This window comes from Symphodus melops, assembly GCF_947650265.1.
Source record: "Symphodus melops genome assembly, chromosome: 4".
Lineage (NCBI taxonomy): Eukaryota > Metazoa > Chordata > Actinopteri > Labriformes > Labridae > Symphodus > Symphodus melops.
This window is the reverse complement of record NC_136694.1, coordinates 10,213,702-10,227,184: the sequence shown is the minus strand read 5'-3', so window position 1 is coordinate 10,227,184 and position 13,483 is coordinate 10,213,702. Positions and strand designations below refer to the sequence as shown.

General features: G+C 40.6%; 3 protein-coding genes across 4 annotated transcripts in view; 1 reads left to right on the top strand and 2 right to left on the bottom strand.

Moving 5' to 3' along the window:
* taf4a (TAF4A RNA polymerase II, TATA box binding protein (TBP)-associated factor) overlaps window positions 1–188 on the top strand; it is a 78,331-nt gene extending 78,143 nt beyond the window's left edge. Inside the window, exon 16 of the mRNA XM_079340975.1 lies at window positions 178–188. The gene's annotated coding sequence lies outside the window, so the exon portion shown is untranslated. The remainder of the gene's footprint in view (window positions 1–177) is intronic.
* The window catches only part of cdh4 (cadherin 4, type 1, R-cadherin (retinal)), a 193,983-nt gene that overhangs the window by 56,885 nt on the left and 123,615 nt on the right, over window positions 1–13,483 (bottom strand). For both annotated transcript variants that reach the window (XM_079340972.1, XM_079340973.1), the window contains exons 4-5: window positions 10,197–10,423; window positions 2,823–3,005 (exon numbers count right to left, since the gene is read on the bottom strand). In XM_079340972.1, coding sequence (XP_079197098.1) covers window positions 2,823–3,005; window positions 10,197–10,423 — 410 coding nt within the window. The remainder of the gene's footprint in view (window positions 1–2,822; window positions 3,006–10,196; window positions 10,424–13,483) is intronic.
* The window catches only part of rae1 (ribonucleic acid export 1), a gene marked incomplete at its 3' end in the record, with an annotated part of 229,256 nt that overhangs the window by 126,628 nt on the left and 89,145 nt on the right, over window positions 1–13,483 (bottom strand). The gene's annotated exons all lie outside the window — the stretch shown is intronic.

The window sequence follows — 13,483 nt, the reverse complement described above, 5'->3', positions numbered from 1 at the left end:
ACAGGGGAGAACATTAGAAGAGTTTGCATGGAACAAACGAGTTGGCGTGCCCTATAAATCATGGGTGTGAGCTCTAAAGGTTGTTCTTAGATGCCTCTGAGACTGGTCTGATAAAGCCTGAAACCCCCTCTATTTTCCCCCTCAGCTGTCAGTTAGGAGGCAGAGTGCTTCTGCAGAGAGAGAGCAGAGATAGACACCTCATGAAGCAATGGACCGCATGAGTCACATCCTCCATGATGCATTGTTTTAAGCTATGACTGAGGGTTGAGACCCACCTAGAATGTGTTCACTAATAGAGAGAGGGTCTTCAATACACCTACACACGGCCACACTCAAACCCACTAAACCTGAACACTCACACAGCCACGTGCACAAAGGGGATAAGAGAGGGTCCGTGTCTCCAGCAGGGCAGCACAATTTGGTGCCCCCCATGATATCCCACGCCCCCAATGTGTGTGTTTTTGTGTGAGGGGAATGTTTCCATGCTTTCCTGGAAAATCTGCCCTCTCGCCGACACGTTGGTGAAAGGCGATTTCCGTAATCCGGGAGTGTAAGCCTCGCTGTACAAATGGGCGTAAGAGACTTTGAGTGTGTGTGTGTGTGTGTGTGTGTGTGTGTGCATGTTTGTGTGTAAAAAGAGAGAGTGAAATGCTAGCAAAAGCTGCATGTCTGTCTGGGTGTCTGATAAGGGGCATTGAGTGGGGAGAGTTTAGAGCAGCATCTCTGGGTGTGATGCCTCCATGGGAATTAGCTTTGCATTTCTCTTATTCTTGATGTATAAATAATGCAAAGCAACAACATCCATTGCATTACATTTGTAAAGTGTCCTGACGAAACATTTGTTCTAAATCACCGCTTTACAAATTAAGATTGATTGATAGGGAATTTTATAGAAGAATACTTCAGGCCACTAATGCTGGTTTTTCCACAGGTGTTCCTTTATCATATGGCTGAAAATTTGAAATTTAAAAAGGAGATAAGCCAAATTCCAAAGTATTGGATTTTCACAGTTTCACATAGAAATAATAATCTAGTCTTCACTTGTGCAATACATATCTTTCTTTTAATGTTGCTTGTGTTATGCGTGAGCATTTTCCTTGTTTAATAAGTTCCAGTGTCTTTGCTTTCAATAGTTTTCCATAGTTAGAGAAAAAAAGTAATGGCATTTAATCTGAAACACAACCTTTCCTACATTCGATTAAGAGGACATTGTTGTGTTAGCAGGCTAATGTTAGCACACATTAGTTAGCTTGTCGCGTCACATCGACATTGACAAGGAATGATCATCATCTAAAAGCGCTTATGTGACTTTGAAATAAAGCACTGAATATATTATTTTTCTTTTTTCCTATCCTTAACTAAGACAACAAGACATCACGTGGGACTCGAGTTTCTCACTCATTGTAGACAGTCATGACTCTGAGTTATTTACAGGATCTACTTGATTTGTGCTGTATGTATAAAATGTCACACATTCTTCCTAGAAGAGAGCAATGACAGCGTTATCCCTTTTTAATACTTTTATTTTGCATGAGTAGGGCCCGTGTCTACCTAACGTTTTTTTTCTCAGCGTCAGCGTCTTTTTTCAGTTGTTTTCAATCTGTAGAGGACGTTTTCAGCAGAAAGCGGCCGACAGATTGAAAAGCACAACACCCAGCATCTTTTCAACAAGCGCTCTACTTTGTTTGTGCAACCTCTCCGAGCGCTTAAACTTTTCAAAAAGGCGCTGTTTTTCAACGAACCCATCACAAGGTTGAAAATGGTCAGATGATGCTAAATGTTAAATAACCGGGGGTAACCCAGTTATTTAACATTTAGCATCATCTGACTATTACCTTTAATATAAAAGAGACTACATTTGCTTCATTTCATAAATCTCTCCCTACCTGTTTTTTCAAATCCTATTTTTGTTTTTACTTAGAAGAATCTTAGAATGAACGCTATTCATTATAACAATAAAGTAAACTGAAGGAATTCAGGAATTATTTTTTATTTTTTTCAAAAACTCAACTATTAAAGTGAATAAACGATTGTTACCATGCCGCGAGGTTAGTGTTTAACTTTGTATACACTCAACAAGCAGTGCATAATAATGCCTCAAGTGAAATAATGAACTGATCATGACCATCTATCATACTATATTCAATAAAACAATGTTAAACTCCTTTGTTTGTTGCCAAAAATGCAACTTAATCAAATTGGCTGCTTTCACAAGCATTCCTCGACCAAACATTTATCTCAGTTAAAGGAGCGTTTGGGGAGCTCAGAACAATATGAATGTCATTATCATCAATTTCGGGCTGCTGTAATCTACACAGAGAAGGGCTTCGATATGAATAGTAGTCTAGTAGCTGTATTAACAGGTATAGAAACATGACTGAGAGAAAATACTTCTGAGTAATCCTCAGATCTATTCTTCTGAGACTGAGCATGAAGTGCTTTCCAGGCAAGGATTTATTTTTTTTCTACTCGCGTGCGGTGCCCAGAGGCACAGCAGACAAATAATCTGGCATCATGACTTAAATCAGAGACAAGAGCCCTGTTTTTCGCCTGCTGGGTTGTGTCTGATAGAAAATACGAGAATTCTGAGTCTCTTGACCTCATGATGAATCTTAGAGGTATAACTATATATTCTCTAATCTTCACTCTTGGCTGGTCTAAATGCACTTAGAAACAATATATTGGTCTGCTACCTTTTTTATTTCAATCACAGCTTTTCCTTTCAAAGAGAAGTTATATAAAAGTTTTGGTGTGCACCAAAGATCTTCTTCATCAGAAAAAGATGAGAGCTTTTTGCTGGAATTACACAAACTGTCACTCACCCTGACAAGCATGTGAGGGAAGGGTCCTCTGGAGTTTTCAGGCACATTGATAGGTGGGATGACCCAGTCCCTCTTCTGACGCCTCAGCCCATTGACAGAGGAGCTCCTCTGATGTTTTCGAGCAAACTTGATAACTCTGGGTTGGGATTCCCAGACTCTTGACAGTATGTCCTCAAAGCCAACCTGAAAATAAAAAGAACACATATCATATCATGCCACATCTCGCATTGAAAAACCTGTGCATGTTATCACTTGAAGAGCGCTATTTTTCCATGACAGGTTGGAAGATGTATCTCAAAAGTGCTGTAAAACGACACGTTTTCCCCTTTTCTCAGATTGAAACTAAAATACTGGGTGTCATGCTTTCTATAAAGCCATTTTGGGAGAATGAAAGGGTAAAGATGAGGATATTTCAAGATTTTTCTGAATGCTCCTGCATCACATTTCGTGAGGCCCTTGGTGAGACACACTTAAGCTGCCAACTTATTGAACCCTCCACCTCTGAAAAAGAGAGAGCTACTCAAAGCAAAAAGGCTGGATTTTGTCCACGAAGTGCTTTGCGCTGTCTGCATCCCTGCAGACATTTTTCCTGCAGATTGAACGATACCAGCCATTCCCTGTCTTCTATGTTCCCGCTGGAGAAAGAAAACAATGCAACACTTTGGCCTGACAGAAGCCTGTCATCAGTTAAAACAGGTACTGATGAAATAGCAGTGTAATAAAGAAGCCAACTGGAGAGAAACAGGCAACAGGCCTGCAGTTTTACTGCATAGCAATCACTTGAAAGACAAGTGATTTGAAATGTCAACCACCACTGGAGAGATATTGTCTTAAAACACAATGTTTAAAACAAATTATGTAGACTTTTTGGAATCCTGTCCATTATTGATCTATATGTAACTATCTATATATAACTTAGTTTATTGTCGTTAAAGTAAAAAACTCATGCAGGAAAACAGCATCGCGAGAAACTCCTATGGAGGAATATATAGGAGTGTGCAACCCCCTGCAGCTATATCTGCAGAAACAAGATTGTGTTCATGCTCATGCTGCTGAAATAGGGGTTAGAAGGGTGTGTAAAAGACTGCATTTCCCCCCCCCCCAATCCTCTATGGTGTCCTTCTTTGTAAGATGGTTGTATTGCTGTAATCCACCTAATCCTATTGTTGTCTCTTGCTCTGTGTACAAACATACACACAAACAAACGCACACATACACTCGCTGGCAGCATGCTGCTGTCACCTGAAACTCAGTGGAAATCCTCCTGCTCATCCCACCTGGAACACACACGTTACGCAGTCACACAGGCAGAGAGACACGTGTGCAGAAAAGCACGACAGTCAGGTTTCCGAGCCAAACACAGACCAGCTGTTCTTCCTATCAATATACACCTGTAAGCCACACCTGTGTAAACTCAGTGTATATTTTTCATCCTTTGTTCAAACTCTTAGCTCAGGGGATTGGACAGGCTTCTCAGTGCAGACCTCCTAAAAGCCAGAGCTGAGGGTTTAGTGACGTAAAGGGGAGGGGGGTGACCGGTTGGCTGGTTAGAGGACAGATAGAGGAACAAGTGGACCAGATGTGTTTCCCAGATAAGATAACTCTCATTGCAGCTCCACTCATCCAAAACACTCACAGGTACCAATTGGCATGAGGGAGGCCGGATGCTGCCAGCCCCCTCCACGGGCAGCCCTTGGAATTAGTCTCTGTCTGCGTTTCTGAGGCTGTGTGCATATTTGCAGATGCTCATTTGAATCAAACAAAAAAAACATGGAAAACAAACAATAATGTGAGAAAACAAACAAACATGCAAATGAGGATAAGCAGCCGCTCTCTCTGGCAAATTCTGTTGAATTATCAGGACTGACTATAAGTCAGTGAAGAACAGTTTCTCTATATGCCCACAGAAGAAGGCCAGCCATCAGGTCCTACAATAAGGATGTGGAAGCATCTGATTGGACAAATCCCAATATTCCTAAAATATAGCTAAAAAACTGGGGGGCAGCAGTAGCTCAGTCTGTAGGGACTTGGGTTGGGAACCAGATGGTCATCAATTCACGTCCTGGTATACACTTCAAAGTATGGAAGTGGGTCTGGTTGCTGGAGAAATGCAAGTTCACTACTGAGGAGCCCTTGAGCAAAGCAAACTCATAACAGCTCCGGCGAGCTCCATGTCTAGCTGCTCGACTATGACATTTCTCCATCAATGAGTATCATAAAGTATAATATAATATTATATTTAAAATAGAAAGGAAGATAAAGGGTCAGGTCACACAATACAAAGGAAATAGAATTTATTGTAACTTTAATTTTTTTTTTAACCTTTATTTATCCAGGAAAAACTCCCATTGAGGTTAAAAACCTCTTTTCAGGGGAAAAGTTACACTGACAACATACAGACAGCAATTAAAATGACAGTTACAAGTAGAGGAAGTTGTCTCATGTGTTCTCAGCATGGGTTTAAAGGCCTTCAAAGAAATCAGATGTTTTCCATTATTTTTGCATCGTGTTCCATGTAGAAGTAGCAGGGTATTACCATTTCTGTTCAGCCAAATGGAACAACAAAGCAACAACTGACCTGACGCAAAATGTATGAATCAACACTTGTGTGATTAGGATGATGTCAGAACAATGGCTGTACGACACTGTCACTTTAAAAAAAGCATGGCCGACAGACGGTAGACTGCTGGCATTGTGATAACAGCAAAATACTGAATTAATTACAGAAAAGAGGATCAAGCTCTCCAATGTCTCACTTATTAGAGATGTGCATGTGTGGTGTTTGCAGTCATGCCTGCTTGCACATTAGGGAACTCATGTGTGCTGGCCTTCATGCAAGCATGTGTGCACACATAAAAAATGTGCAAAAATAATGCATGAGCATATGTGAGGATGCATTTGTCCGTCTGTTTTTGCATGTCCCAGACTGTTGCTGTGTATGAACACATGACAGACAGTCAGTAAGTGTGTCCATGCTGCCTCCTGAAACCCAGAGGCAGTTGGGGCCAGCTGGCAGCTCTCTACTCCCAGGCAGCCTGCACATTGCTGGGGTATTCCTTAGGCCTGCAGTCCCTGAGCCCTGGAGCTGACATCTGGAGGTTATCAGTCTGACAAACAGGCAGAACAACACAGTGTGTGCTCATTGGCCATTCTCTGCTTGGAGTGGCTCTGAAAACATTTGATCCAGGTCTTTTGATGTTGCAGTTCCATTAGCTGCTTCACTGTAATAAAAAAGACATGAGTGCTGGTCTTCGGTTAAGGTAACATTCTCCCATGGGAAATTTTCTCAAAAACTCAAGTGATGAAAATAACAATGAAACTAAACTTTCTTAGAGTTGTAATGACATTCTTAAAGCTTCTGTTTCCCTTTTGAGACTTCCAGCCTTCCAGTGTGGACTGTAAACATAATCAGCCTATATTTCAAGCACACGAGCATCCTGCTGGTGTTGATTTTCAACATCCTGTGCACCCGAGGGTCCTAAGTTCCACCCAGCTGCTGGCCTTTGCTGTATCTACCTTGAACAGGTTAGGCTTTCTAGGGAGAGTGCAACAAAAATGCAAATCAAATAAGCACTAAAACCAGCTCTGGCAACCAGTCAGGTCCAAATCCAGTGGTGCATAACTGATGGGCTCTAAGCTGGTGGAGAGGGCAAATCAACGTGCCATGAAATCAGTACGAGTTGGAGAGCACTCAGCGAGAGGCTCTACCTGTGTGAGATGCGATAGCCTTAGTGCATAAACACAGCAGAGAGGGCTCTCAGGCCAAAGATTCTCTGCACTTCAATTGCCGTGGTATTGTAAACCAGAAAAATTAAATGGTGAAATGAACTGGTCCATCATAGAGCGCATTTCAAGTATGCTATTTCCTGCTTCTAAAACAGCACAGTGAGAAAGCAAGCCAGTTATAAAAAGCACATCAGTGCACTCATGGTGCTATACAACAAAGCCTGTACTGACTCTGTGTAGAAGAACAATTCATAAAATTCTCAACACTTTTCTACCTCCACACATTATATATCTGCACAAAAAGCCAGTGAACAATATGAGCTGCTATTTGAGCTGCTTTAACCACCAACAGGGCAGAAAGGATTTTGTGAGCTGTTTGTTGCCGACATTTTCATTGCTGCTTAGATTAAGCAGTGACGAGTTGCCGTTAGATGATGTGATAACCTCTTTTCAAAAATAAATATTGACTTTCACAACAAAGAGATGTGTGTTACCAACTGCTCCACTGTGTGTTTACTGATGTAGAAAAAGGGACATTTGCCCCGCAATTCAAGAACACATCAGTAATAAGGCAGAGAAGCTTTCCCTTTAAGTTCCAGAAACCATTGCAACTGCAGTTAGTTTCGCCATTACCACTTCACCTGAGCCTTCCCTTTGTGTCTTGCCTCTGGTAAATAAAGTCTTAATTTTTCCTTCTTTTTTTTCTCCATATGTACAAAATGTTAAACTAGACAAAAGAAGCAGACTGGATTTTCAGACAGAACTTCACCAGCTAGAAAGGTGCAAGAGTGAGATGTTTGAAGAGGTCAAAATGCTCAAACTTGTAGTCTGAAGATAAACTTTATTAACAATTTAGACCGATGCGTTTCGGCTTGTGGCCTTCATCAGGGTCATGAGCTAGACCAGGGGTCCTCAATGTAAGTTGCGTCTTGCCCACCAGCCTCCTGTTTGTGGCCCCTGAACTTTCAATTTCATCCTTGGAGCAGTTCGCATATTGACATTTTGCATCCTGTAAGGGCCTGATTTACTAAGCAGTCCCTCCAGGAAGTTGCGATGTTGTGATCGCAACAATTCACGCAAATTCAACCAATCCCCTCGATTTCTGGGTGACCTTCCAATGTTGTCCAATCACCGCAACTTTTCTGGAAATTTGAACAATCAAAATAGTTTTCCCTGCAACCTTCACCATTCAGAGTATTCCCCCTCGAAAACAGCGAGCTCTAGGTCACCAAAGTTTGATGACCACGGACCAAACTCATTCCCCTGTTTATATGCACTCAGGAAAGTGTGCATGAAGATTTCATGTGCTGAAAAGAAAAGCGCTGCATGGCTGTCCTGTCTCCATGACAACAGTTTGTTGTCAAAGTGCCGCTGTGTAGCTGACACTGCTCCGTTACTTTTTACTGCTTGTTTAATATTTGAGATCGTTTTTTAACCCAGCAGACACGGAGCATAGATGATCTGGGTACAAGATACGATCTCTAGGAAGATATAAAATACAGGGAATATCTTAATTTCTTTTCATTTTCTCATTTTCAATTTTGCACACTGGGGCAGAAACGCCCCATATTGCATATTAATTAAGGCAAAGGTACTAAATAGACAATACATGTTGTTTTGCTCATATGAAAGACACAATCTTCACTGCACGCTGTTTGTAGGTCAGATAGCGCACATGTTATATATAGTGTGAGGTATTTGAGAACATTTGAGCTAGACGGTGAAGGCAGAGTCAGAGCTTTGACTGCAGGGCCATTTCATTTTTTTGATTTTCTGCCAAATGACGAGATAATTGCAATCTAATAAATGTTCAATTATGAACAGTACAAAATGTAACAAACAAATGACTCAACCAAACAGAGGAAGTCTACAATAAAACTTTAATTATTTGTAAATGTCACATCCCACTCAGGCCACTGACGATAGCTAATGTCAGTGAGGACAACTTTAAGCAAAGAGAGTTTTAATTCCTCCTGTCTCTCTAAAGTGTGTCTCTTAAAAGTTTACTCTTTATATTTGATGTACTTTTATGATGTAAGTCCATTAGAGTCTGCATTATCACACTGTTCTATCAAATATAAGCAAATAACTAAATATCCACAAATGACATGAATTAAATCCTTTTCTACCTACTCTTGTTTCTACCTCTCATTGTTATGTAGTAAAAACTGCATTCTCATTATTAAACTCATTTCACAAGTAAGTAAGTAAGTTATGTTTGGTTTTATTAGGATTAAGACACTTAAAACATCTTGTAGAGCTCGGTTTCAAAAAATAATCCCTCACGTAAATTCTCAAAAACATCTCCACACATGAAAAGGCAAAACGCATTGTTACAGGCATGCCAAGTCAAAAACGACTGAAATGTTCTCGCCATTCCTCTGTAAGTACTGTTTTATTCAAGTGCGACTGCCTGTCAACATAGGGGGACTACTAGTTTGGTTAAAACTGCTATCGCACCAATCTAATGTAAAAACAAAACAAAAAAAGACAACATCCCACAATGACGTCAAACGGAGGAGAAACTGACACATAGCGTGATGTTACAGCTCAATACTCTTTTCTCCCATCTACACATAAACACCTTAAACACAGTTTCTGAAAATCTTCACCCAAGAAAGAGTTTTCCAAAAGATACATGTTCAGTAATCCATAACGCTGTTTGCCTGTGTACAAACTACTGTTACTAACATTAAAAACAATTAAACCGTTTGTTTCTTGTTCAGTTATTGAATGGTTCTCCAGCTGTACCATGTGGAGAACATAACAATGATCTACATCGCCGGGTCCTTGCAGAGTTAGCCACTAAGGAACATTAGCTCCATCAATGTTGATTTTTTCTTAGTCTCTTATTCCAATGCCAAGAGTTGGCATAATTTTAATCTCCACATTTCAATTACTTTTTCAGCAGGAGTTCTCGGCTTTTTGTCATATTAGAGTGATTAGAAACATGACTGAACATTAAGCCCGATGGCGTTCCACAAGTGGTCAGAAAAACAGTTTGATAGGTTTGGTGTTCAAGAATGTACTGCTGGGAAGTAAAAGTCAGTACCAGTGGCTCTAAATCGAGCCCTGTGTAGATTCACTGTTTTCCATTATCTTATAAAGCCATATTAGCAAATCATGTCTCTGGTTGAACAATAGAAAGCTTTTATACATAAAAAACTGTATATCAGTATATATATATATATATATATATATATATATATATATATATATATATATTCACGTATATAGATGTGGGAGAGGACATGTATTACTTTGATCGCTGCTGATAAGAGGAAGGAAAGGGGCAATTAAAATCCTAATCCTATAATTACATAATAAGTGAACTGAGTAATGTGTTTCAGCTACACATTTGGTCAAATTCAACTTCAGGCTTGTTTAAAGGCAGAAAAAGTCTTTACACAATGGAGGCCATATGCATACATAAAGTGGGTGATTAAATGCAGTGACCTTTACAATGGTCTGAATGACTTTAACCAATGAGCATCTTTGTGAGTATTATATCCATATGTTTGATCATGTCATAACAGAAAGTTTAATGGATAAAAACTGTGCTGTGCTGATTAATCGTAAAACATCACAGATCAGTTGGTGCCATGTGCATGTTAGCTTTGTTTTCCTGAAATGTCCCATGTCTCCTACCTTTGTCAGGGCTAAAGGATGAGGGTGTCCAGCCAAGGCCAGCTTTACAGTTGTCTCCCAGATGTGTAGGTCATGGAGGCCATGGGCTGTCACCATGAACTGGACGGGCTCTGACAGATTGGCCACCTCCTGCTCTGCGTAAACCGTTCCATCAGGCCTCACACTGAAGTTGGGGTCGTTGCTGATGAAACCCACCTCTCTGCTGCGCTGGCAATCCTCAAACTTCACTGCAGTGACACACATAAAGGGAAGAGAGGGAAAGAATTTAAAAGAAGCAAAGAGAGATTTAGTTCATGAGTTGTTTTTGCAAATCCCCAACACATCTGGCAGTCTTAAGATTAACCTGCATCCATCATGACGTATCTTGAAATATCTCTTCCCCTCAGCTGTCACTTTTGATTCCCCTCTTTGACGTCTTCGGCAAAACAAACTGCTTATCTGTTTCTGAACCGGAATACACAAGAGGGAACCTAATTCTTTTTCATATCATTCTTCACCAAAACTAGACAGATAGCGATGTCAAAACAGCATTTCCTTCAGCTTCTCAAGGGAAAGCATGAAGTGAGGGTCTAAAGCCCATTAGGCTGACTGGGCTGATTCCACTTCATGCTTTGCTGCCAAGCACACAGAGCACAGGCATGGATGACATTCAGAGGGTTCTGCGACAAAAAAAGGGAGCTATGAGCAATCTCATGTTTCCATACATTAACTTGGTTGCTATTCAGCTTTGTTGTCTGATGTACCATATGTGTTTATGCACAGCGTGGAAGAACATTGTGTGGTCTGGTTATTGGAGTTTTTGCAATCTTTTACTCCACATACAACGGTTTGGACAGAGAGTTTGAGGGGCTGTTAGGTTAATTTAAGCTGATTAGCCAGATACAACTGACATGATTACACGGCCACAGCACACAAAACACAGAACAAACTTACAGCCTCTCAAACACTCAAAATCCTTTCATTCTGTTGCCAAATTTAATTAACAGTCAGAGCATCTTTCTCCCAACTTTCACAGCATGATGCGATGGCATGACTGATAATTGTTTTCAACATATCTGTTATGTTAACACCCACATATGCACCATCCCGTGTCGCCTATACTCCCAAGTTGAAATGCATGTGCTCTGATCGTAGCTTACGAATTCTGGCTGCTGATAACAAGACAAATTGATTTCATAAATCACTGAGGGAACAGGTCGCCTGTTATGAGCGTTGGCACTGTGATTTCTCAAACATCCAGCATGAAGAATTCTGCACAGCATGCTTTTTTTTTTTTTTTTTTATCAAGCCGTCTATTTAATTTATCGTCCAGCTTCCTGTCAAAAGCAGCTACAGAACAACAAGCTAATAAAGCACAAGATCTACTTGGACACTGCAGCTCAGCGTTGCACAAATGAGGCAGCTTGTTTTCAACCTCTGAGTAATTGCATGCGTAATGGGGCTGATGGTAAACACAGTTTTGACAATGTGCGCATCTGTGTGGGTTGACAAATGCAATCCATATTTTCATTAAAAAAAAAACAGCCCAGTGGAGAACGTCCTTATGTGACTGCTAAGTGATTGCCTTACTTTGGGGATCATTTATCAAGGCAGGGGAGGGCGATTGAACACAAGGCCATGACAATATGACACAGACCTGCTTGAATTGTCCACAGATGAATTGTGATGGGAGTCGTGTATTATGTAAATGACTTCAATTAGCTTGAACTGAGCGGGCTAATTGTTGTCACTTAGGCAGGTCTCTTGTGGTGCAGCTGCAAAAGTGAGGCTTAAGGACACTGCAAAGCTCTGCTCACAGTTTAAATAACTGTGTGGGAATGTGTAGGTGTGTTTTAGCGTGGGGGATGAGGTTTAAAGCTTCTTTCAGCGTATTGCATAAATTCATTTTCCCAATAAAACCAGCGAGGCCTCTGGGGGTCTGCCTGTTGGTGTGTGTACTTTGACTGGGCTAGTTGGCATGGAAACATACATGGGGTCTGTGAGGCATTAACATTGTTGAGCATTTGTTCGTAAAGTGTCCTTGATTGGTTGTGAGGTCACTGAGCCACCTCTCAGTTTATCATTCACCGCCTACCGCTGTGTTCCCACCAGGGGCTGGGACCGCGACCCTGGTTCCTAACACATCTCCTTGGTGTGAAGATATTCATGAATGCTTAGCTATTCATTAAAAATCCTGTTCACAAAGCACATTTAAATCAGTTGGTGAGATCTGATCTGTCATGCTGTTAAATGGAGATGAAAGGAGCAGAGAGAGACAACGCCGAGGAGATAGAGAAACTGCATGTGTGTCAGAGAGAGGGAGAGGGCGAGATGGAGGATAAAAAGAAGAAAGCAGGAGACACAAATACTGTAGCTCACAAAAAACAAGAGATGAAGCTAGATTAAGAATATACATAATAGACAATAATTGGAAAATAGATCGGCCACCAAACAAATAAATTCTTTGTTTCAAGTCCTAAAGACAAGGTCTAATGCACAATGTTGTCATTTATTACTGTCACATCAAAATGGAAAAATAACAGTGAATGGAGATGAAGCACTGCTGATAACTAATCTGTGCTTATTTATTCTGATTGTTCCCTGGAGCATATAATTCATTTTGCCATTTTACGCTTGGCAAACTGCAGCATACTTTTGTGCAAAAAAAAAATTGAACTTGAAATATAAAATCCAAGATGAGCCTTCAGGGTGTTTTCTAAACTCAGGACCCTGAAGGTCAGTGAGCCCTGACTACTTCATGAATAAAAAAGAATCATAAATATTTTACAGCAGGTTCAATCAATGCTGCCACTGGACTTAACTTAATCACTGGGTCACTTCATCTGGAGCAGCAGGTCTGAACTGAGGAGAGCTGAGTGTGTCTGTGGCCTTTGGCTATAGTGAGGAAGGTTTCGTATAACTCCTATGTGTAGAGGGAGTTAAGAAGCAATCTGGCACTTAGCTTTAATTCTGTATCTAATCATTAAAGCACATGGCAGCGTTCTTAAACGAATCCCATTTCTGATGATACAATCAAACATTCGCACAAGGACAGACATCTAAATTCACAATACTCTCTTAATAATGTGAGAAGGCTAATATGAGTCAGTCAGTGGGTATTTGTATGGCATCATTATAGAGCTCTTAAGTAACAGATCCAATACCTTACCTCTTATTTTGTCCTTGGGTACAAAACATGTCTTATCCATAAACTGTCTAATAAAAATCTCTACAAAAAGTCTCAATAAAAAAGGTCATGACAAGACATTCTGAGCTATTAGTTGGCCTTGTTTACCCAGAAATCTTTG